We start from the raw sequence: 24,162 nt of genomic DNA on the forward strand, positions 1-24,162 counted from the left end.
TCCAACATGTCTAGAGACAGTGGTCCTCATTCATCAAACTGTGGCAGCAGCAGATCTGATCTCAGATCTGCTTGTTCTCTCAGTTCAACAGGAAACAAGTGATCAGGTTGATGTTGGTCACAGTTCTGAGATCAGTCTGACTGCAGCCTGGAAACCACTGGCTCTGATTTCACAAACCATCATTCATTTAGTCAGCAGCTGCTCTTTCTGCTCAAGTCCACTCCTCACATCTGGACATGTGTCCTCCTGTCCTCAGTCTCATCCAGATGTGTTCAGGGACAGCCTCCATGTTGGTCAGTCAGCTGATGTTCCAGCAGCAGATGAGATGTTGATCAGCAGCAGTTTGTGTCTAAATGCAGCAGCAGCAAATCCATCCTCCAGTGTTGCAGCAGCAGTGAAGCCTTCAGGACTCTCAGCAGTTTGTTTCCACTGTGGACTTGAGTGGAACCTGCAGAGGAAGCAGACTGGATGCTGAAAGTGTGTGTAGGTGTGTGAGCTTGGAGCTCAGTGTGTTCACTGCAACATGTTAAGATGAGAGCTGAAAGGAAGCTGCTCTGAACAGGACTGAAGGCCCTGCTGCTCTTTCTCCTGGATGTGCTGCGTCACTGACTGCTGCTGGAGAGAAGCTGGAAACTCACTGATCTGATCTCTGCATCTTTCTTCTCTCTGCAGGTTTTGATGATTAACTTTATAAAGAAGAGCATCGTCTCTGTGTCCTGGTGATCTTCATATATTACTTCTTTTTCCTTTGATTTGTTTTCAACCTGTAACCAAGAAATATGAAATAAAGTTCAATTCAACAATTTCTAGGCTACATTTTGTTTCATCCTGATCCGGTTTCTGGATGTATTCATATTTTAGATGTTTTCTGCTGCTGCTGCAAAAAGCTCAGTGAGTCCATGATGGTTTCTTCAGTTAGAGGAAGAAGCTTTTCATGATTTTAATTCAATATTTTTATTTCATACTCTCTTAAGCTAAAATATAAAACATCCCTGGAGTCAAAGAGCCTTACAAACAGTATTTTAACCCTTTCCACCAGCTGATATGAATGATTCTCAAATCATCTTGAATCTCATTAGACTGGTGCATGAAGCATTACTCTGTCAGATTTCATAGTCAGCTTCATGATGTCAGACGGGTTCAGTTGAAGTGATTTCTTTATTCTAAAGATCTAGCAATAATACAGGCCTGCATGTCACTGGTGAAATTGATCAAAAATCATGATAACTACAGTTAACTCTTAATTTACCAATGGTGCAAATACATTATATTCACAGTAAAACTCAAAGAATAAAACAAAAACACTCAGCAAACCACAGACCTTTATTTGCCTTTGCTGTCACTTCCCTCACTGTTCAGTTGCTTTCCTACAAAACTGGACAAGTTAGATTTTATTCTTATGATTGTCATCTTCAAGTGGAATATTTTCATCTGTTATACTACAATATACAAATAGTATAACACAACTGCTTTTATTTTTAAAAACTGCCCTTAAGAAAAATTATGCTTATTCTAACATGAAGAAAGATACATTTCTACATTCAGTAAAAATGAATTGTTTGCACTTTGTAATACAGATTGAATCAAAATGATCTTGCACTTATTTATAGAAGCATAACAAACTTGAAAAAGACCACAATTGGAGGGATCAGTCCAAATTTGATGGTATAAACTGTAACCTGGGTGTTGTTGCTTTATGTACGAGCTTTTTAAGTTCTTGTTTTTACTTTCTTTACGAATCTGAAAATCTACAAAGGTTTCTGCAAGAGCAAACCATCAAATCCCTTTACTTCCAAACAAAGAAATTCACTTTATTTCACTTTACTTTCCCTCATTTTTCAAGATATTTAAGAACAAAACATTCCACAAACTCATTTTGTCCGACATTTCAACTTCTTCAACATGCAAATAAGTGAGCAACAGTGTGGCAGGAGAAGCTTGTGATAAAGTCCTAAAACATTTCAATCATACACAATTTGTTTAATAACGCAAAACAAAAATGACCAAATCCTGTGGATGTGATTGTGAATGTTCTGAAAACACACAGCATCAAACATCCCAGTGATTTCAAGAATCTCTTATTGTCTCAATGGTCAGTCAAGGTGATTCGATATGCTTGTTTCTCTCCACTGTTTCTACAATCATAGACCTTCCTCCATCCAACATTGTTAAGATCAGACTCCACATCCATGCTATCGCTCTGTGGTCTCTCAGGTCCAAAGAAAACTGACTACCTGTCCTGATTTATGACAGCTGCTTCATGTCGTACATCGGTACCTCAGACTCGGCCGCCTTGGCCTCGTCCTCAGCCGCCCGTGCTGCTCCAGGGCTGCTCTTACGGCCTTTAGGAGGAGGAACTGGAACGCCTGCCTCCGCAGCTCCCTCCGCTCCTTCCTGACCTTCTGCCACAGTTCTCTCTTTCTTCAGGTTCAGCTTCGCTGGGACGGTCTTGGTGAAGGTCTCTTTCAGCTTCTCACCTGACTGCTTCAGCTTCTCACCAGATTGGCGGATCTTCTCGCGCCTTTCGGCCGTTACGATTCGCTCGCCGAGTTTGTTGACTTTGGTGCCCAGGTTCTCTCGGGTCTTGCTCATGTTCTCCCTGGAGAAGGTGGCTTTGAAGCTCTCGATGCGTGTCAAGCCTGTCTTCTTCATCCGGCCAGCTGACGAGGAGTCTGCTTCCTCCACAACCATGTACTCTTCGTCCGACTCTGGAGGGAACTCAAACTTGTCTGGTTCCACCTCAGGTCTGGCTGCAGCACCACCGCTGGACTCTGCCGGCTCGTTACCTGGTGTGATAGCTTTAACTTCCTGGTCACCCTGAGAAACAGTAACAGATAAAATATCAGCATCTAGATGTTGCAGGACAAACCTATGCACTAACGTTTTTTTCTCAGACATGGTTTAATAATGATGTCAGGTTTAAATCTGTCGCTGGTTACAATGTGTCATCCAGACTTGAGGGGTCAGTGTGCAGGTCTTGATCCTTCCTCCATAAATAAACTGCAGCACCTGTTCCTGGAGCTCAGCGCCGAGCTGCAGGAAGCTAAACATATCAGTGAGCTGCAGCTTCCAGCTCCAAGCTGCATCACAGCGAGCAACTGTCGCTAACTCAGGTCAGGTTTCAGAAAAATGTTGAAGAATGAGCAGCAAACTGACTCAGACTCATGATTCTACAGACCTCACTCGTTCATACTGGGAGATCATCAGAGGAAAGTCAATCTAACTCTGTTGGCAAGTAAACAGACTCAATGTTTGGATCAACCATAGTAGTTAATATCACAATGACATTTCTGATCCTAAACAATCCAACAAAAATCCCTGTTTATAAAATAAATATGTAACTAAACGGTTGATGCAGCCAAATGTGAGATGGACAGACGTACAAAATGAACGTTCAAGGCCATAAATCTTCTGATTAGCCTGGACAACCAGCTGTCCCAAAGATGGCCTGTCAGAAAACCCAAGAAAAACCCACTGAGATAACGGAACATCTGTTCTGTGATTCCAGCAATGTGAAGTTTCTTTGTAAGTCTTATTGGAATAATTACAAAATCTGAAATGTCACAAACCAGTAAACTGGAATCATGTTAATGGGAGAATCAGCATCTTTGATTTCATGCATCACTGGTGCCACATGACACCTGATAGGCTGACATTTCCCAGCCTTAGTCAGGATGCATGCCACAGTAGATGAACACGTAGCATAAGCTGCTAACAAGCTGGCAGCTAGCAAAGTTAGGACATCTGCACCTGGAGGACTGGATTTCTTTTAGCTTATTGTCCAAAGAAAAGCAACAATAATTTGCATCATAAAGGAAGCTAAAGTATTAACTAAGGTTTAGTCAAGAACAAATGAAACTTGCATGTGTGGAAGCAAAGTGTTCAACGACTGAGATAAAAATTAAAGAGGGAAATGGTCATTTAACTCAGAGAATCAAGCCTACCTTCCTAAATCTATATCAATAAATTTGAATACAAGCAAATGCATAACATTTTTTACTAATCAGTTTAACTTAAACCTGCCATCAGAGCAGGTAGTAGCTCAAAAAAATGGATTGGCCAAAGTTTAGCAGGGGATGAGCAGAGCGCTATATTAGGAGATGGTGGAGGCTCCGACTCAGAATAACTCGGACCGTCAGCGCTCAGCTGGCACAGTCATTTATATTACAGCAGCTCAACACATGCTGCTCTGTTTGAACAGAAACTTTGGGACATTTATATTTGGCTACCAACTCCTAACTTCAGATCTGAGACATGATGTAGGGATGCAGCCAAATCTTTGAATATCAAATGGTTTTTCTGTAGGACTTAGTTGGTAGGTGCCTGAGTTTGAGCTCTTTTCCATGGGAAAGGTTTGATAAACAGAAAAATAAAGTAATTATAGAAAAGGTTTTGAAACTATTGCTGAATATTGTGCAGGTAATAGTGTGAAGGTAACCAAAACTAAAAGTCAATACTACATCCAAACTTCGCACTGCTGTTATTTTTCTGTTTCATTTAGAAAGCTGCAGCATGCTATTAATGATCGGTTTCAAAATGTAGTTGATTGATTTAAAGAAGCCAAAATGTTTTATTTCTCTAATAAACTCATTAATAGAAGCTCAGCAGGTTCACGTCTCTGCAGAACTAAAATAACCAAGTCACTGTCATGTTGGCAGCTGCTGACTGCGAAGGCCTAAGAAGTAAAATGAGGCCTGATGACACTTGCCCTTCAACTTTCATATTAAATAAACTCAGATTTGGATTAGAAAAGACATAAAAGCAAAGATAAATTTCCCAAAACTATTTCTAAAACTCTGGAGAGAATCTGTACAGATTTAATAAAATTCTGATGAAACAAACTTTGGTATTAATAAAATTACTATTATTAGTTCTCTTCAGCTTTCACTGAGTGGGAAATTCTTCTGTATTTATATCACTAATATGAATTATTCTTTTCTTCTTAACATTATTAATGTAATCTTTTTCATTAAAAACTTAACAAATTTGCGTTTTAACAGGTTTGACCTTCTGCTGCAGTGTTTCTAAAAGCAGTTTTAATGGTATGTGAAACTTTTCTTGGCCCATGAACCATTTATCTCCAGCTTCACCATTAGAACAGTAACTGGGCTGTTTGATCCGATCAGTCGATGCTCCAAACGTCTCCTAGGAAACGTTGCAAGGCAGTCGTCTAGTTTGGTAAGTTGGAACTGTTGAAGCTGTCGCTGGTTTTCTTCATCATGTTTTGGTGCAAATTTAGCCGCGTCTCTGCTGCTCTGTTGATTGTTTTCCATGCAGCTGACATTAAGCACATTACCCAATGCAATCATTACTATGCTAAACAGAATTTCAGAAGTTTTTCCAGAGCCAATGAAGCTCTGAGGATCTCTCCAAACATTTTAAATGTTAGTCCTGTGAGCCTCACCTGGTAAATGACCACCCTGAACTTGTTCTTGGCGAGAAGGTCTCCCTGCGTGGCCTCCACCTTCTTCACCCTGAGGTTCTGGTTCTCCACCCGCACCCTGACATCCTTGATGTGACAGCTGACCTTGCGGGTCTTCTCCAGCAGTCGGCTGACCGTGGAGCTGGTGTTTGCGTGATCGTTGGTGAGTTTGACGACGTCGGCCTGGATGGTTTTCACTGTGTTCTCCAGCTCCAGCTGACGCTCCTCCATGCGCTGCTGTGTGGCCTGGACGTTGTCCATGAGGCCCGCCACACGCTCCAACAGCGCCATGATGCTGCCGGCGTCATCTCCGCCTCTAGGTGGCAAGACCGGTTTGTCCGTCATTCTTGCTGGTTGAGAGCTTGGTCAGCTGGTTGCTTGAATTCAAGGATCCAAATGAAAATGAAGAGATGAAGGGAGATAAAAGCCCTGCAGAATCTGTGAAAGTTAGTGGTGATAAAGAACCGAGAACCACAGCATGAGGGTTGAGGTAGTGGGATCCAATAGAGAAGAGACAGCGAGAAGGCAGAAGGACCAGCTCACCCCTCTACAACTGGAGGTTGACCCTGATGGCGTTCAGATCAAGTTAAAGACTCCACCCTGTTGGACCTGGGAGGGAGGGCTGGAGGAGCTGAAGTAACCTGACCCAAAGAAACACCAAGAGGATGAATGAGCTTTACTGATATTCAAGCAACACGTTTACAATATATTTGTAGATTTCAAAGAAACAAGACTCAAATATTGATCTTGCACCAAGTTTTTACTGGCATGAAGATTAAAATGTTGCAACATCTTGGAGAAACTGACCATTCAGATAGAAAGTAAAGCCAGTTGTTCAGACCTGTGATAGATAAAGATGTTTCCCAGTGTTTCTCTGTGTTTCACTGCTAAAAATACAGCAGTGGTAAAGTGACTCCCTCTGCTTGTTTCAGACGTCGGAGTATTAAAAGCTGTGGAAACCCCCACTATGTCTCCTCCACCATCCATCCATCATCCGACAACTTTTCACTTCTTCTGTCATAATCCTTCCTCCAGGTTTAGACCTCCTTGTTGGCTCCCACAGTTGGACAACTGACAGGTCAGGTTTCATTAAGGCATTCTTAAGGCACATTCATGACATGGCTGCCATCTTGGTAGGAAGCAGGTACTTCAAAATGGTCCAAATGGGGCGTGGCCTGTAGTGGGAGGAGCAAACAGTTCAGACGTCTTTTAAAGGAAACAGAACGAGTTCAAATATTTTACTATTTATTTAACAAAAACTGAAATTATTACGTTGTTTGTTGACATGAATCAAAAACTAGACCCACATGAATGAAACATTGGAGCTCATGTGAGCCTCTAGAGGTCAACAGTGGTACTGCACTCCACAACTATACATGTCATATTAAATTACCTGATCAATATTTTATATATTCTTCTATCAGAAGACTACAACTCTCATAGCTAACTGCTAAAACCTGTTCTTTATCAAGTATTGTTTTCAGTTCTCTGGGCTTTAGCTGCTGCACTAAAACTATTAAGACTAAAGAGTATTTATAATTTCTTAAATGAGCATTTTTGTAAACCGATGCAGGTTCTTCACTGACACTTTGTAGAGAAAAAACCAATTCAAACCTAATTCAAACATTTACTAAAAGCTTGTAGAACTTTGTAGAGCAGCTGAGTGATAAAAACAGGAAAGATGATGAGTTCAGGTGTTAGGAGGAAAACAAGAGGTGAGAAAAGAGGGAAGGAATCAGACAAACGGAGACGGGGACTCCCCGCTGTTTAAACCCTCCACCAGCTGCTGCCTATAATTATCCAGCCAACGTCGCTATTTTTATCCCACCTTCATGACGGAGACTTGGACAAATTATTGGCACCGATTTTCACTTCTGATTCACTTCAGTTGTTTGTCGGTTTTACAGGCCAGAAACTGATTGATTCAGTAAAGAAAAAGGCAAATTTCTACTACAGATTATTAAAATTATGATTGTCCAGAGTCTAACATAACTAATCATGTGTATCATAATGTTACACTAACTTCACTAATTGTTTTATATTTGCTTTCAGTAGAACAAATTTATAATTATTTAACTCTATAAATGTACAATCTACTTCAGGTTTAAAAATCAAAGTCATTGTTATCACCAAGAATTAATTTTGTGTAGGACATGTTTATGAATTATAATATTTACCTTCATGCAGCAGAAGTCACCGGTCCATTTAATCTTCATGTTGGATCCTGTAAACATATCCGTTCAACCAAAACCAAATCAAGAGAAAAACTCTACAGTCCTGGATTTAAAAAAAGAATCACACGTCTTAATATGCAGAGTCTGAGAAAGAACAGAAAACAAAGACCCAGAGGTTCAAACATCATAATTTAATTCTAGTTCAGCTACAGCACAATCTAAACAACTTCACTGGTTCATGCAGGACGCAACATCTACAGTAAAATCAGGCCCAGTTCCTGCAGGATCCACATCCCAGAGACCTCTGACCTCCGGTCAGCGAACATGAAGGAACCTGCGGCCAGCTTATCGATCTACTCTTCCTACCACAACAAAACACTTCGTACCATCGTTACAAATTATATATGGAAAACAAGCATTTTAAATTATCCTCGGCTCGTCCAAACACGCGCACAAAAACATCCGCATCCATTTCCGGAATGGCGTCATCTGAAAATTAAGCATCAATAAAAATAAAAATAACAATAACAACCTGTACACGTTAGCTTGTACCTCATTAATTCTTAAGCAGTAGAAAAAACAGCATTTTGGTTTTCAGGTGCATCTCATAACAAACACAGAATAAAGAACAAAGTTAAATGTTACATTTTCAGTTTGTGACCCTGTGAGACGCAGCGAAACAGAAAACAAACAGCAGAGGGCGCCATTGGTCCCCAATCACCCTGGAGTCCAGGTACAGAGCGCCCCCTGCAGGGTTAAGGCCGTACAACACGCTGGGGAAAAGTTGGGCTGATAAAAGTGATTTACAGAATTAAACTGTAACAAATCTTTAATTTTAGCCAAAAAAGATAAATCTGAGCTTTTATTTTGAATTGAAAGAAAAAATAATAAATATGGAACAAAACATGATTTTACTTTCCAGAGAAACAATAATAATAATGTGAGATATAAAACTATTATTAGACATAAAGAAAATGGGAACAAAATCCTTAGAAGATTAATCTGAAAACCAAATTCAGGCTCATTATTTCTGTTCCTGAGTCCAGCAGCTCAGAGTCGCTCAGAAATGGATAAAAAACGACCTGATACCAGATTTGGACGGGTCAGCAGAATGTTCAGAACATTTCCACCGTTTCCCCAGAGGAAACCAATAAGGCAGCGAACCCAAACGCACCGACCCGTGCCGCGCCGCTCAGCGGAAACGAAGCTTCAGGTGTTTCTGTAAACCATGAAACTATTTTAACTCCAGCTGATCATAATCTGAGATTATCAAACCGTTATCATCAGGGTAGAGATCTGAACAAAGTTTAAATGTCATCATACTTGTTTTAAATAAAAGGGTATTTTTTAGAATTTGACGTGATGAGAGACGTCAGGAAGACAGATATCACTAGATTATTAATCTGAGTGGCTCTAGATTATAATTAGCAGGAAAAATACAGAAAATGTTTTTCTCTAATGTTTTAAATTGAATTACAGTCAGTTTGAATTTTTCAGTCAGTAACATTTGCTTCAACAAACTTTTTTTGTTTAGCAATAATGAATTAATATTACGGACGCAGAATTTAAAGTATGAACTTATAATTCTCTAATTTTCAGTTGGATTTCAAAAATCAGCATCATGTAAAATAACCTTCAGCTTTTTTACCCTTCATGAGTTTTGGCCCTAAAAAACATGAATATGTCAAAGAAAACTCAAATCTGTGTCGGCCTGGTCAGTTCAGTCTGAACATGGATCATCCAATGAGGTGAAGGACAAATTTTCTATTTTAAAAATGACAACAAAAATGATGTTATCATAGTAATAAAATCAGATGTTGGAATGTTACATATCTGACCTGAAAACTGCAGCTTCAGAAAAACAAAGAGTCAAAATGTTTCAGCAGAATCATCCAGAATATTTCAGATTGAACCTTGTTGTGTTTTATAGCCTAAGAAACAAGATTCTTAAAACCAAAGCAAACAGTAAGACAGAGTCAGGCTGCGTCCCACAGCGTGAAAACAAAAACAACCTGCATGACGCCAGCCTGATGGTGGCGCTGCAGCAGCGATACAATCAGATAAATAAAGGTTCTGCTTCCTGTTGGATCCACAGTGTTCAGAAAGCAGCTGGACAGACAAACAGATCCGCACAAAAACATCAAGGAAGTCTGACAAATAAGGCCCCTCTAAGAAATCAGAAATAAAATACTTTAAAAAAGGGGGAAATAATAAAAGAGGCACCAGGAAGTCGATATAAAACTGCAGTCTGTCTGTGATACGAAAACCGGACTGGTTGGATTTATAAAAACATGAGGAGGGAAAAACGGACGGCGGCTACATCATCCGAGAAGACGTTCCCGACGGGAAGTGGCCCAGATGCTGCTTCTGTCTGCGGCCACGTTTCGACTTGTTGCACCTCCTGCAGGACGGGAGAGGAAGTGCATGACAGCGAGCAGACGCAAAAAACTGAATTATGAATGAAGTGAATTAAAAAATAAATGTTACTTCAGAAATTTAAAAAAACCCAAAAGGAATTTAAAGGTCAGAAAATTTTACTTCTGGATGTCCAGAGCAACATTTTCATTTTTAATCTTTTACACAAAAAGCTTTTTGTAAATTATATCCTTTATCTACATCAGCTGTTCTGTTCAATGGAAAATGTGTTCGCTGCCCCCTGCTGGCTGACACCTGCTACTGCATCCACAGGTTGCTAATCTACGTTCTTACTCTAACTGCCAGTTTCTCAGAAATGTTGGCATGATCTGTAAAGGTTTGTATTGAATGTGCAGCAGGTGTGTGTACCTGGTGAAGCACATCACCACGGCAACGATGACGGCGATCTGGACGGCTCCGATGATGGCGGCGATGAGAACGTAGTGCAGCTTCTGGCCGCTGGGCACCACATACAGGATGTTAAAGTCCAGCAGCTGGTCGCACCGGGGGCCGCCGTACGCAGCGTCACACCTGGCACACACACACACACAGGCCGGTTACCATGGTTACATGTACTGAAACTGCCTCTAAAGACAATCATTTGGACGAGGAAAAGCAACAGAACAGCTGAATGTATGAAATTAGTTGGAACATACAAGGAGAATCGGACCAGGTGGGAGTTCTGGACCAGGTGGGGGTTCTGGACCAGGTGGGGGTTCTGGACCAGATGGAAGTTCTGGACCAGGTAGGGGTTCTGGACCAGGTGGGAGTTCTGGACCAGGTGGGGGTTCTGGACCAGATGGAAGTTCTGGACCAGGTGGGGGTTCTGGACCAGGTGGGGGTTGTGGACCAGGTGGGGGTTCTGGACCAGGTGGGGGTTGTGGACCAGGTGGGGGTTCTGGACCAGGTGGGGGTTGTGGACCAGGTGGGGGTTGTGGACCAGGTGGGGGTTCTGGACCAGATGGAAGTTCTGGACCAGGTGGGGGTTCTGGATGGGTTCGGTAAACCCAGACAGGATTCTCACCTGCAGGTGGGCAGGTTGTGTCTCATCTCACACTGGCCGTGTTGGCAGGTCTGAGCTTCGTCTTCAGGGCAGGGCACAGCGCCGTCCAGGAAGCCGTTCCCCTCGTCCGGCTTGGACACCGCTGCATAAGAACAGAGAAGAAGAAAGTTCTGATTTCTGATTGGCTGTCACAGCAAACAGAGGCGGCGGCAGCAGCTTACCGTAGATGTCTGGTTTCCCCTTCGATCCGTCGTCTTTCCTGCTTTTATCTAAGAAACAAAATACAGAAATATTCTGGTTTTACTCAAAATAAAAAGCAAATCATCTTCGTCTTTTAGCACAGAGAAAAAACTGCTTCTAATGACAGCAGGAAGATCATAAAAGAAGAAAATAAATCAGGTCTATGGTTAGATTTTTGAAGGAAATCTTTTCCATGACTGTTGTTGATTCTTAAACAGGTTCAATCTCACAGATTTTTCTGTGAGACACATTACAGTATTTATTTTGACACCATAACCTTCTTTCTGTCTGTTTCCTGGTTTATTGACGTTTCCATTTATTTGAGGCCTGATTGTCCAGGTTGATCTGTGGTTCAGGTTTTCTGCTCCTCTGACTTTAATAAAACCTCAGAGCTTCTCTTCCCTCAGGACAAACATGTAACTCTGAGTTTTTCTTAACGTGATGCGATGGAGACGCATCAGAGCTGCTTCAGGGCGAAGACGCGTCTGCAGGAATGTCCTGCTGATGATGATGATGATGGTGATGATGAAGTGAATCTCTAAACTCTCTCTGAAGATGAGTAAAAAGTTCATGAACTATTTATCAGAACTTTCATGAACCTAAAGGACCTCATGAAGTGAAGAGATGCTGCAGCGGCTGATAAAAGTTCAGAACATTAAAGACAGAAAATCAGGTCATTTATTAGAATTAACTGAATAATTAAATCAAACTCGGGTCTTTCATGTTTATGACATATAAATAATTTGATGTCATATATGAAGACTGCTATGGAAGTCATATTGAGTCCATAAAGCAAACTCTCCTTCTGCTCTGAGGGGATTGGAGGCGGAGTCTATCGGCCCCAGAGGGCCGTCCTCCTTCATGTTAGCTTAGCTTAAATAAAGTTAGCATAAAAAAACATTGGATCATAAATGAGAAGAATAAAGATCAGAACTTCTGTTTGGAGGTTTGTCAGGTTTTGCTTACATACAAACTGCAGCTTTAAAAAAATCTAATATATATATATATAAATCACATCGAGAGGAGCCAGTTGAGGTGGCTTGGGCATCTGGTCAGGATGCCTCCTGGACGCCTCCCTGGTGAGGTGTTCGGGGCACGTCCCACCGGGAGGAGGCCCCGGGGAAGACCCAGGACACGCTGGAGGGACTATGTCTCTCGGCTGGCCTGGGAACGCCTCGGGATTCCCCCGGAAGAGCTGGAAGAAGTGGCTGGGGAGAGGGAAGTCTGGGCCTCCCTTCTGAAGCTGCTACCCCCGCGACCCGACCTCAGATAAGCGGAAGAAGATGGATGGATGGATGGATGGATGGATATATATAAATTATTTTTGTTTTGTTTATTAATTATGTTTATTTTGGTCCTTAAAATGAAAACATTTCCACATCATTAATAATTTATCTGCTTCTGTTGCCTTTTTACCAAAAGCTTTTTGACTTTAATCATTTCTTGGAAACTTTTTACTTTAACAAGTAAAAATATGTGGAAGTTTTTCTGTTTTTACTTCAGAATAATTTTTAGTTCCTCTAATCATCTCGGCTAAAATGTGATTTTTTTTCATGATAAAAGTGTTAACAGCAGATCCATCCAGATCCAGTTCAGCCCCAGTGTTCCCAGTTTGTGTTTCCTGAACACTTGCAGTGATGAAGAGGAGGAGTTCAGATGAAGAGCAGCCCAGCAGGTCAGGGAGCTTCGCTAATCTGGTTTAGAGAATCAGGTTTGGGTTTAAACGCATCAAAGATCCGACTGATTCTGAATCTTTGATCAGTTTTCAGATTCAGGTTATTTAATATAAATGAACTAAAACATGTTTCTACTTTTTCTTCTTCTCCACCCCCTCTTCCATCATCTTCCTCTTTCTGTGTTTTGGAGACGGTTACCTTGGCAACGGCCGACATGTTTGATGTCGATCTTGAGCTGTTTGAGGCAGGACGCCTCGCGGACGTGGCACGGCGTGTCGTAGGTCAGGCCGTCGCCGCCGCACACCGGGTTGTCGTTGTGGCCGTTGCACACGATGTTACACATGCAGCTGAGAAAACGAGAAAAACGTTTTAACGAGTCCAAGATGGCGGCCGAGGTCCAGTGAACGCAGCTCAGAGGAAACTCACAGCAGGTCCTCAGAGTCTTCGTCACATTCGGCTCCAAACTTGCAGTTTTTACATTTGGAGGCTTTTTTCCCTCGACCAGAACCTTCATCATCTGAAAACACAGAAAACTTCATCAGTTCATCTGCAGAGACAAACAACCAGAAGATGAACAAATGATTTACCTCCATCTGCAGAACCAGAACCTCCGTCTGACAAACACAGAGAAGACCTGATGTTAGTCACCCATCCATCATCCATCCATCATCCATCATCCATCCATCATCCATCCATCCATCCATCCATCCATCCATCCATCCATCCATCCATCATCCATCCATCCATCATCCATCCATCCATCCATCCATCCATCCATCCATCCATCATCCATCCATCCATCCATCATCCATCCATCCATCCATCCATCATCCATCCATCCATCCATCATCCATCATCCATCCATCCATCCATCCATCATCCATCCATCCATCCATCATCCATCCATCCATCCATCCATCATCCATCCATCCATCCATCATCCATCCATCATCCATCCATCCATCATCCATCCATCCATCATCCATCCATCCATCCATCATCCATCCATCCATCCATCATCCATCCATCATCCATCATCCATCCATCCATCCATCCATCATCCATCATCCATCCATCATCCATCCATCCATCCATCCATCCATCATCCATCATCCATCCATCATCCATCATCCATCCATCCATCCATCATCCATCCATCCATCCATCCATCCATCCATCCATCCATCATCCATCCATCCATCATCCATCCATCATCCATCATCCATCCATCATCCATCCATCCATCATCCATCCATCCATCCATCCATCCATCATCCATCCATCCATCATCCATCCATCCATCATCCATCCATCATCCATCCATCCATCATCCATCATCCATCCATCATCCATCCATCCATCATCCATCCATCATCCATCCATCCATCATCATCCATCCATCCATCCATCATCCATCCATCCATCCATCCATCCATCATCCATCCATCCATCATCCATCCATCCATCCATCCATCCATCCATCATCCATCCATCCATCCATCCATCATCCATCCATCCATCATCCATCCATCCATCCATCCATCCATCATCCATCCATCCATCCATCATCCATCCATCCATCATCCATCCATCCATCATCCATCCATCCATCATCCATCCATCCATCATCCATCATCCATCCATCCATCCATCATCCATCCATCCATCATCCATCCATCCATCATCCATCCATCCATCCATCATCATCCATCCATCCATCCATCATCCATCCATCCATCCATCCATCCATCCATCCATCATCCATCCATCCATCATCCATCCATCCATCATCCATCATCCATCCATCCATCCTCCATCATCCATCCATCCATCCATCATCCATCCATCCATCCATCATCCATCCATCCATCATCCATCCATCCATCCATCATCCATCCATCCATCCATCCATCATCCATCCATCATCCATCCATCCATCCATCCATCCATCCATCCATCCATCATCCATCCATCCATCCATCCATCCATCCATCCATCATCCATCCATCCATCATCCATCCATCATCCATCATCCATCCATCATCCATCCATCCATCATCCATCCATCCATCCATCCATCCATCCATCCATCCATCCATCCATCCATCATCCATCATCCATCCATCCATCATCCATCCATCCATCCATCCATCCATCATCCATCCATCCATCATCCATCCATCATCCATCCATCATCCATCATCCATCATCCATCCATCCATCCATCCATCCATCATCCATCCATCCATCCATCATCCATCCATCCATCATCCATCCATCCATCCATCCATCCATCCATCCATCATCATCCATCCATCATCCATCCATCCATCCATCATCCATCCATCCATCCATCATCCATCCATCCATCCATCCATCCATCCATCATCCATCATCCATCCATCCATCCATCATCCATCCATCATCCATCCATCCATCCATCCATCCATCCATCCATCCATCATCATCCATCCATCCATCATCCATCCATCCATCCATCCATCCATCCATCCATCCATCATCCATCCATCCATCATCCATCCATCCATCCATCATCCATCCATCCATCATCCATCCATCCATCCATCCATCCATCCATCCATCCATCCATCATCCATCCATCCATCCATCATCCATCCATCCATCCATCCATCCATCCATCATCCATCCATCATCATCATCCATCCATCCATCATCCATCATCCATCCATCCATCCATCATCCATCCATCCATCCATCATCCATCCATCCATCATCCATCCTCATCCATCATCCATCCATCATCCATCCATCCATCCATCCATCCATCATCCATCCATCCATCATCCATCCATCATCCATCCATACATCCATCATCCATCCATCCATCATCCATCCATCCTCCATCATCCATCCATCATACATCCATCCATCCATCCATCCATCCATCCATCCATCTCATCATCCATCCATCCATCCATCCATCATCCATCCATCCATCCATCATCCATCCATCCATCCATCATCCATCCATCCATCTCATCCATCCATCCATCATCCATCATCCATCCATCCATCCATCATCATCCATCCATCATCCATCATCCATCCATCCATCATCCATCCATCATCCATCATCCATCCATCCATCCATCATCCATCCATCCATCCATCCATCCATCATCCATCATCCATCATCCATCCATCATCCATCCATCATCCATCCATCATCCATCCATCCATCCATCATCCATCCATCCATCCATCATCCATCCATCCATCCATCCATCCATCATCCATCATCCATCCATCCATCCATCATCCATCCATCCATCATCCATCATCCATCCATCATCCATCCATCCATCCATCATCCATCCATCATCCATCCATCCATCCATCATCCATCCATCATCCATCCATCCATCATCCATCCATCCATCATCCATCCATCCATCCATCCATCCATCATCCATCATCCATCCATCATCCATCCATCCATCATCCATCATCCATCCATCCATCCATCCATCATCCATCATCCATCCATCATCCATCCATCCATCCATCATCCATCCATCATCCATCCATCCATCAATCATCATCCATATTTTACATTTTGATGTAAAATTTCTTGACTTTTTATGCGTCTTCAGTTCAAGGAAAGAATTTTTTTTGTCAGCAGAATGAAAACAACCAGATGATTTTATTTTAGTGGTTTTGGCCTCATAGAATTTGTCCAAATTTAAAATGTTTGTAGTTTTATGTTATGACAATAAGAAGCTGTGTGTGTCTTTGGTAATTAATCGTTTCCCTGACAGAACAGAGGGAGAGAAAATGATTGAGTTGGCAGCAGAAAACCGGTGATCAGGGTTTATGAATAATTTAGGAAGAGTGTAATTTCAGGCAAAACCTTCCAGTTTAAGTGCTGGATGTGAGAGGATGAGTGTTACCGTGGTAACAGGCTCCCTCCGACACAATGCTGATGGCTCGCTGCTTCTTGCAGGCGGCTCTGCGGAGGAAACACTCGTTCTGGTACGTGTCTCCGTTGGAGCCGCAGACGGGAACGTACTTCTTGTTGCACTGAAACAGGAAACAAGAAGATTTCAGAACATTTCTGAACAAAAACATCACCAGGATGGTTGTTGCAGCGGCGCTGAGGGTCTAATCCTTCGCTGCCAGCAGGGGGCGCTCTCTGCGCTGCCCCCTGCTGGGACTTACGTGGAACTGACAGACACATTTGATGTCGGCTCCGTTCTCGCGGCAGGTTCCTCCGAAGCGACACGTTCCGGCGTCGCACACGCGCAGATCGCTCTTCTTGTCCGACAAATCTGAAAAACACGAATTATTCATCACTCAGGATCAGGATTTTAAAAAATACATTTTTAACAGAGAAAATAAATATTGTATTTCCTAAAATGCTGTAACAGCTTTATTTATTTGTAGCTAAAATACATCTAACCTCATCGTGTGGAAGCTCTGCTGCCCTCTGCTGGACATTATGAAGCTTTTCAAAATGATTTTCACAATATTTTTATCTTTAAACAATTTAAATGAAGTAAAAGTCAAAGTAAGTTTGTTTCTATTGTTTGCAAAGTTTCTCCGTTTCCTTCAGTATCACCGATTATCAGCTTCTGATTGTTATCTGGTTGTCTGACCTCATGGTGGCGCTGCAGCTGAAACAAAACCTCCACCAGCTGCTAACACAGAAACACTCTCTGCTATCCAGGCTTGTAATTTCCTGATGGCAGCTGATTGGCTGCTGGCATTCAGGCCGGCCAATCAGAGGCTGTAATTACAGGAGCCGTGAGCTCAGCTTCTCCTGTAATTAGTAAATACCACAGAGTGCTGAGCCAGCCACATCCACCTGCTCTCTCATCCCACACACACACACACACACACACACACACACACACACACACACACACACACACACACACACACACACACACCAGCTGTGTTTTCAGGAATCTGACTGAACTCACTGCAGACGATACCTCAAACCGTTTCATTGCTGATAAATCTCCTCACATCTTCATCTTCATCTTCATCTGGGGAGTTTCAAACTCGTCCCTGAAGCCACAACTTCTACAACGCTGCACTGTTGCTATAGTAACCGCAGGTTGTTTACAGACCGTTACGGGTCTGCAGAGACGCGGCGGAGAGAGAGAAGCTTCGGTGTTTCAGAAACTGAATCAGGAGAGAAAAACCTAAAGATCGTCTCTCATCTCTTTACAGCTTTTAAATTAATATGAACAATTTCATGGAATGAAAAACAGGCCTGAGGAAAAGCTGGATGTAGATCTAGCCTTTAACTAGGCCACTGTAAGCCGTCTCATTCTGCCCCAGTCTCTGGTTCATCCTGGATTTCACTCCTTCTTCCCATCAACCCTGAAATAGTTTCTGAATGTAGAAAAGTTTACAGTTTGGTCTCCTCTGACCGGAGCTTTTCGCTGCAGCTCCTACCTGAGCCTCAGATCTCTGCAGCTCCTCCAGAGACACCAGGACCTTCTGCTCTCCTGTCGGCCCATGTTTTGCTCAGCAGGTTCATCCTCTCTTCTGCTCAAAGATTTTGTTGTTTTAGGTTCTAACTTTTCTCTCCTCCTTCCTGCCTGAGCTGTGCTGGATTTATGTGCTTCATGCTAAGCTAACAGCAGAATGCATGTCTGTCTTCCTGCTGCTCTGATCAAACCTCCTGAATCTTTAATGAAGCGTTTTGTGGATGAAGCTGGAGAGGAGAGGCAGCCTGGTTGTTTAGCATCGTCGTCTCCATGGCAACGACTGAGGATTGTTTGATCAGAGGATTTAGATGGAACTGATGGAGTCAGCTGACCTCATGACCTCATGACCTCATGACCTCAGGTCAGTCAGAAACTGAAGCAGAGAGTCGATGTTCATGTTTTGTCCAGAGCAGCAGAGATTCCTCCGGTCACACGGCCAGGATCCAGAACCGCCCTGGATCCAGAACCGCCCTGGATCCAGAACCGCTCTGGATCCAGAACCGCTCTGGATCCAGAACCGTCCTGGGTCCAGAACCGTCCTGGGTCCAGAACCGTCCTGGATCCAAACCCGGCAGAGTTCCATCAGCCTTCAGGCTGCAGCTTGTTTGTTTTATTCAGACGAGGAACCAAACAGAGGTTCTGGTTCTGGTTCTGGTTTCTCCTCATCAGGTGAAACATTCCCATCAGAACCAGCAACAACCAGAGCTCCAGTGCTGGTTTGGACCCAACGGGTCCATGATCCTCACCAGACACCCTGATGGATCCTGACCAGTGCAAACTGGGACTCATCCACAGAGCTGCTGGTTTTAACAGGTTCTGAAGAAATTAATCAGATTATTCATAATTAATTGATTTTTGAAACAGTCAAATAATTTATAATTGATTAATCGTTAACTGGAGCATAAAGACTCAGAAAAATCATTTGCTGGAGGAACAACAGTCAGAGCAGCAGATGAGACAAAAATATGCAAAAATTAAATCAATTTTGAATTTAGGAAAAACTAAAATCTGTTGAATCAGTTTTAACTTCACCTGGTTCAGATACTGTAAAAAATAATCTATCATCTTAGCCGTCCAGTTTTTAACAGGTTCATCAATAAATAATCAATCGATCAGATTTACACTGAACTGATGTTCAAACAGAAAAATTTGATTTTTTACCTGCAGATTCAAATGATCAAGATTTTAATAACAAAATGCCGTTTTCTGCATTTTAGGCAATAAAACGTTTATTTTTTTAATCAAAAAAATTATTTAATATGTTTGGAACTTTTAATCTGTTTCTAATATTGTATAAAAAGTTTAAGTTGTTAAATGAAAAAGTGCAGAAGTTGCTCATTTTTATCTGATTAATCATCAGAATAATTGACTGTTTCAGTCATAATTCAAAACTTCTTCACATCCTAATTCTGCCAGTTTTACCTCCAACATTCATAATAATAATAATAATAATAATAATAATAATAATAATAATAATCATAATAATAATCAGGAAGCTGCAGCCGACATGTTCAGGTTAGAAAAACTGAAAAAATCATTTTACAGATAATTATTTCAATAAAGTTTTGCTTCTCTGGAGCAACACAAAAGTTACCCTTGGTGTTATTTTTGTAAATTGATTGAAGATCAATAAAATTGTTTTAATTTTCTCACCTAAAAATGATCAATTAGTTTTTTTCACAGATTATTATTCTCAGATAATTAAAGCTTCACTAAAATCCTGTTATTCCTTCTGAACTAAACAAGTTCAAATCTGAGGCCGAGTGGAGCATCTTGCCAGGAGAACATCTGTTCCAGACGTTAAAACGTCGGGCCTTCATCACTGGACTCGGTTCTTTTCGCTCCTCGTTTCCACATTTAGATCAGAGAAAATCCATCAAAGTCAAACTTTCCTCCAAAGTTCATCTGCAGAATCGTGAAACTGAAAAACTAAAAATACTCGAATGGTTTGTTGTTTCTCAGAGCAGCTGCAGGTTCTGCTGAAAACAGAACAAAGAAATGATCCAGAACATCCAGAACTCCTGCAGAACACCAACAGGTCCAGAATTTCTCCAATCAGAACCAACAGTTTGAACTGAAAAGTTCCTCAGATAAAAACCTTTAAAATAGTCAGAAACAGAAATTTATTTAATATTTTCCAACATTCAGTCAAAATGATCAAATCAAAAATGTTACATTGGTTCAGAGTTTATACATATTTTATAAACTTCCAGGAAAAATCTTTAGTTTCTGTTTGGCCTGAAAACATTGAAGTGACTTTTATTTTCAGATCAAGTTAAAATTCGGCTCCATTTTAAATCAGATGCAGTTTTTAAACATCCAGTAAAAGTTTCAGGTTCTGTTTGTCACCCAGTTTAAGATCCAGCTGCCCAGTTTGAGGTTCTGACCTGATCTGGAGGATCTGGACCTGGATCCAGTTTCAGTTTTTATCTGATTCTCAGGGACGAAAAAACTAAAATGATCCATAAATTGAACAAAAAATTACAGATAAAACTAATTATGTGAATAGAAATGATCATTTAGATCATAAAATAAAGAATAAATCTTCACAGCTAAATCATTTTTCCATCTTCATAAATTATCCAGACCTGAAAAAATCATGGAATTTAAAACTGACTTTTAAATTATAAATGTAGTAAAAAGTGGGTTTGGATCTTTTGGATCCTTCTGGGCCACCGTACATTTAGGTTCTGAAGATCCAACTGGAGTCGGTTCTGTCGGGTCTAAAGCTGAGGAACTGATCCAGAACCAGAACCGGAAAAGTTTTCATCAGAAACGGATCAGGAAAAAGATATTTCACATTGATTGATTGATTGATTGATTGATTGATTGGTTCCAGATCCAAAGATATTTTTTAAAACTGGACTCTCTACATATTCGCTGCTTCATCGATTTGCTGAATTTTTCCTGTAGTTTATCTAAAATATTTGAAATAAAAAGCAGATTAATAACTGAAACAGAGACATGATGCTACCTGCTGCTAGCGTTTAGAAAGCAGCCAATCCAGGAGCAGATTTATTTTCCTTGGATCTGATTGGCTGAACCACAAAGAGCAGAGAGAAGGAAAAGTGCAGATGTTTGTTTCCACTGTGTCATAATTCATATTAAAGTTTATTTGTTGTTTGGCTATAAAAGTTTTTAGAGTAAATCTCAAGTCTTTGTTCCTTTGAGCTCCTGAAGCCCTCAAACAGCAGCCATTATTCATCCATTCATCCATTCATCCATTCATCCTTCACTCCAGACTGGGCCGTTTACATACAGCCAGACACAAATGTTTCACATTTGTTCTTTAAATGTGACTAAAATATGCTGAGGCTGAAAAATTCACACAAGTTGAAATCTTCAACCTGCAGAACGACGTCGAGTTTCTGAGGTTTTGACTCAATGAAAACAGAAATGCAACTGAAACAACGTTTCAGTGAAACCGGAGCCTGGAGTCGACCAGCAGAGGTCCAGACCAAACGGACCTCTGGGCTTCAGTGATTCCACATTATTAACTGGGTTTCCTCCCGTTTGCAGTAAATCTGCAGGTTTCAGGGTCTGATGCTGCAGCTGACCGACCCGGTGTAACTCTACCCTCGGGTCTCGGCGGTCAGATGCAGCTGAGGTTCTGTTTGAGGTCAAGCTGCCGCAAATCTGAGCTGCGGTTTGATGAATCTGTCAGAAACGCCCAGTTCCTCCCAGCCTGTAATTAAACCCAGAATAGACCCAGCCTGAACTGAGGAGTGGTCACACACACACACACACACACACACATCTGTGGTCTCTTTAACCTGCTGCTGTCGTCATGAACCTCCTGTTATCCTTGAGATGTGTCTGGTTTATCATCCTGCTCGGTCGTCATGACAACAGGGGGATGACAACACCTCAATCACGTGATCAGAGGGTAGAAACAATAAGGCTGCAGCCAGTGACCTCTGACCTGCAGCTTCAGGTGTGTGTGTGTGTTTTGGGGGCTCACCTGGACACTCCGCGGCCTTCCCGGGGCCGCAGTCCGCGCTGCCGCCGCCTCCGCTGCGGGGGAACGAGCTCCGGGCTGCGGGGAGACCCAGCAGAACCAGCAGGCAGCAGAACCAGGAGACCCGGCGCAGAGGAGCCATGATGGACGGACAGAGAGGAGCGGAGGGGGGAAGGGGAGGATGGAGGGATGCAGCTGAATGAAGGTTTGAGAGAAAAATGGGTGAAATGAAGGAATCCGGGTTTTTCTGGCTCCTTCTTCTTCTAAACTGATCCGGAACGAGAGAGAGAGAGATGAGCCAAAAATAAAATCCTTAAATCCTCTTTGTGTCCATGCGTCCTCCTGAAACTCCTCTGGGCTTCCAGGAGAAACACTTCCAGAGGAAATAGGCTGGAAAAGCCGAGCAGAAAGCCGGGAGGAGGCTTCACAGCGCAGCCAGGGACAACAAAGCAGCAGAGGGCCTGGGGGGCTGCACACACCGACCCCCACACCTCACAGCCCGGACACAGCCTCCATCCCCCAGCCCCCGCTGCCAAGCGCTCAAACCGGCGGGGAGAAGAACCGACCGCGGGGCGCCGCGGAACGACCGATCCAGGTGGAGCTCCGGAGGGGCCGCAGCTGCAGCATCCAGGCCGAGCAGGAGCGTCTGTGCGCCGGGGAGGCTGGGCGGAAAGGCTCGGTGGGTCGGAGTCGGACCGGTACTTTTCTTTCTTTTCTCTCCGTGCTCCTGTTCTTTCTCCCCCGGATCACATCAACAAAGGCCCGGACCATGTGACCTGCAGGAGACCACTCCCACACACAGAGACACCCCCACAGCCCCACTCAGAACCAGCGCGCAGCCCATAATAATCCCAACAAATTGGGGTTAATTAGTGACGTTTTAATCCCGCAGGTGTGTGTGTGTGTGTGTGTGGGGGGGGGTAAAACCCCCTGCTGACCAAGTCTGAAACCAAAACGGACTTAAATAAAATCTAAATCAATTCAGTTTCACACTCTGGAAAAAACACTGATATATTATTTTGGTAAATTTTCACAATTTTACACCAAACATGAAGAAATTCAGAGAAACTTAAACCTTTAATTCTTTGATCCATTCCGTCCTGAGATCAGGTTTATTTTTATCATCAATTAGTTTTTATCAGCATTTAGACTTTGGTTGATTTTTCAGTTTTACATCTCAAAGCAAATTATGTAAAAATGTATCATCCATCCATCCGTCCGTCCGTCCGTCCGTCCGTCCGTCCATCCATCCGTCCGTCCATCCGTCCGTCCGACCAAAGTTTCACTCTGGATGTTTTCTAAATCTCAAATTGTTTTAATCAATAATCTGGTTTGATCCATTGGTAGATGATCACTTTAGGTGAAACTCTTTAGTTTTGCTCTTCAGCGTCTTTAGCTGCTCTGAGATGAATTTTCTTAGAGTTTGTAAACTAGAAGCTGAATCTCCAAATAACAAGAAACTTATTTATGGTGAAACTGTTGTTGCCGCCCTGGGCGGTGAGCCAGATTCACCATAAGAAAAGGACTTAATAATTTTTCATAAAGTTGCTGTTAAAAACAAAAAAGCATCGAAATGCAGAACAAGACGACGTTCAGTCAGGACTGAATCTGTTCAATGGTTTTTAGATTTAGAGCAGATGAATCTGTTTCTCTGAAAGGTTCTGTTGAAACCAGCAGATGGCGCCACAGAGTAACAATCTATTACCTTCTATCTAAATCTGCAGTAAATAAATACAAGAATAACAACACGGAGTGAAAAAAACACAAAAACCGAAACCAAAACAATCATATTTT

General features: G+C 42.6%; 3 protein-coding genes across 16 annotated transcripts in view; 1 reads left to right on the plus strand and 2 right to left on the minus strand.

The window, feature by feature from the left end:
- The window catches only part of LOC114136412 (NACHT, LRR and PYD domains-containing protein 14-like), a 337,230-nt gene that overhangs the window by 53,787 nt on the left and 259,281 nt on the right, over positions 1–24,162 (plus strand). For 8 of the 14 annotated variants that reach the window (XM_028004312.1, XM_028004308.1, XM_028004305.1 and 5 more), the window contains one exon: positions 673–805. The exons of 1 other annotated variant lie outside the window; for it this stretch is intronic. In XM_028004312.1, coding sequence (XP_027860113.1) covers positions 673–679 — 7 coding nt within the window. In that variant the 3' untranslated portion in view covers positions 680–805. Of the gene's footprint in view, positions 1–552; positions 806–24,162 lie in introns of those variants that run through there. 5 more of the 14 variants (XR_003593792.1, XR_003593790.1, XR_003593793.1 and 2 more) reach the window with 2 other exon arrangements.
- On the minus strand, positions 1,305–5,969 carry cavin4b (caveolae associated protein 4b). Its single transcript, XM_028004474.1, has 2 exons — positions 5,405–5,969; positions 1,305–2,817 (listed from the first exon to the last, which is right to left on the minus strand). Exons 1-2 carry the CDS (start codon positions 5,765–5,767, stop codon positions 2,245–2,247), a joined length of 936 nt encoding a protein of 311 aa, XP_027860275.1. The 5' UTR covers positions 5,768–5,969; the 3' UTR covers positions 1,305–2,244.
- On the minus strand, positions 7,769–23,245 carry LOC114136455 (tomoregulin-1-like). The gene is made up of 10 exons (XM_028004464.1): positions 22,372–23,245; positions 17,131–17,240; positions 16,863–16,992; positions 13,518–13,544; positions 13,357–13,447; positions 13,129–13,277; positions 11,236–11,283; positions 11,036–11,156; positions 10,381–10,542; positions 7,769–9,997 (listed from the first exon to the last, which is right to left on the minus strand). The coding sequence occupies exons 1-10, from the start codon at positions 22,508–22,510 to the stop codon at positions 9,913–9,915; spliced, it is 1,062 nt and encodes a 353-aa protein (XP_027860265.1). The 5' UTR covers positions 22,511–23,245; the 3' UTR covers positions 7,769–9,912.

Source organism: Xiphophorus couchianus, chromosome 21 (assembly GCF_001444195.1).
Source record: "Xiphophorus couchianus chromosome 21, X_couchianus-1.0, whole genome shotgun sequence".
Lineage (NCBI taxonomy): Eukaryota > Metazoa > Chordata > Actinopteri > Cyprinodontiformes > Poeciliidae > Xiphophorus > Xiphophorus couchianus.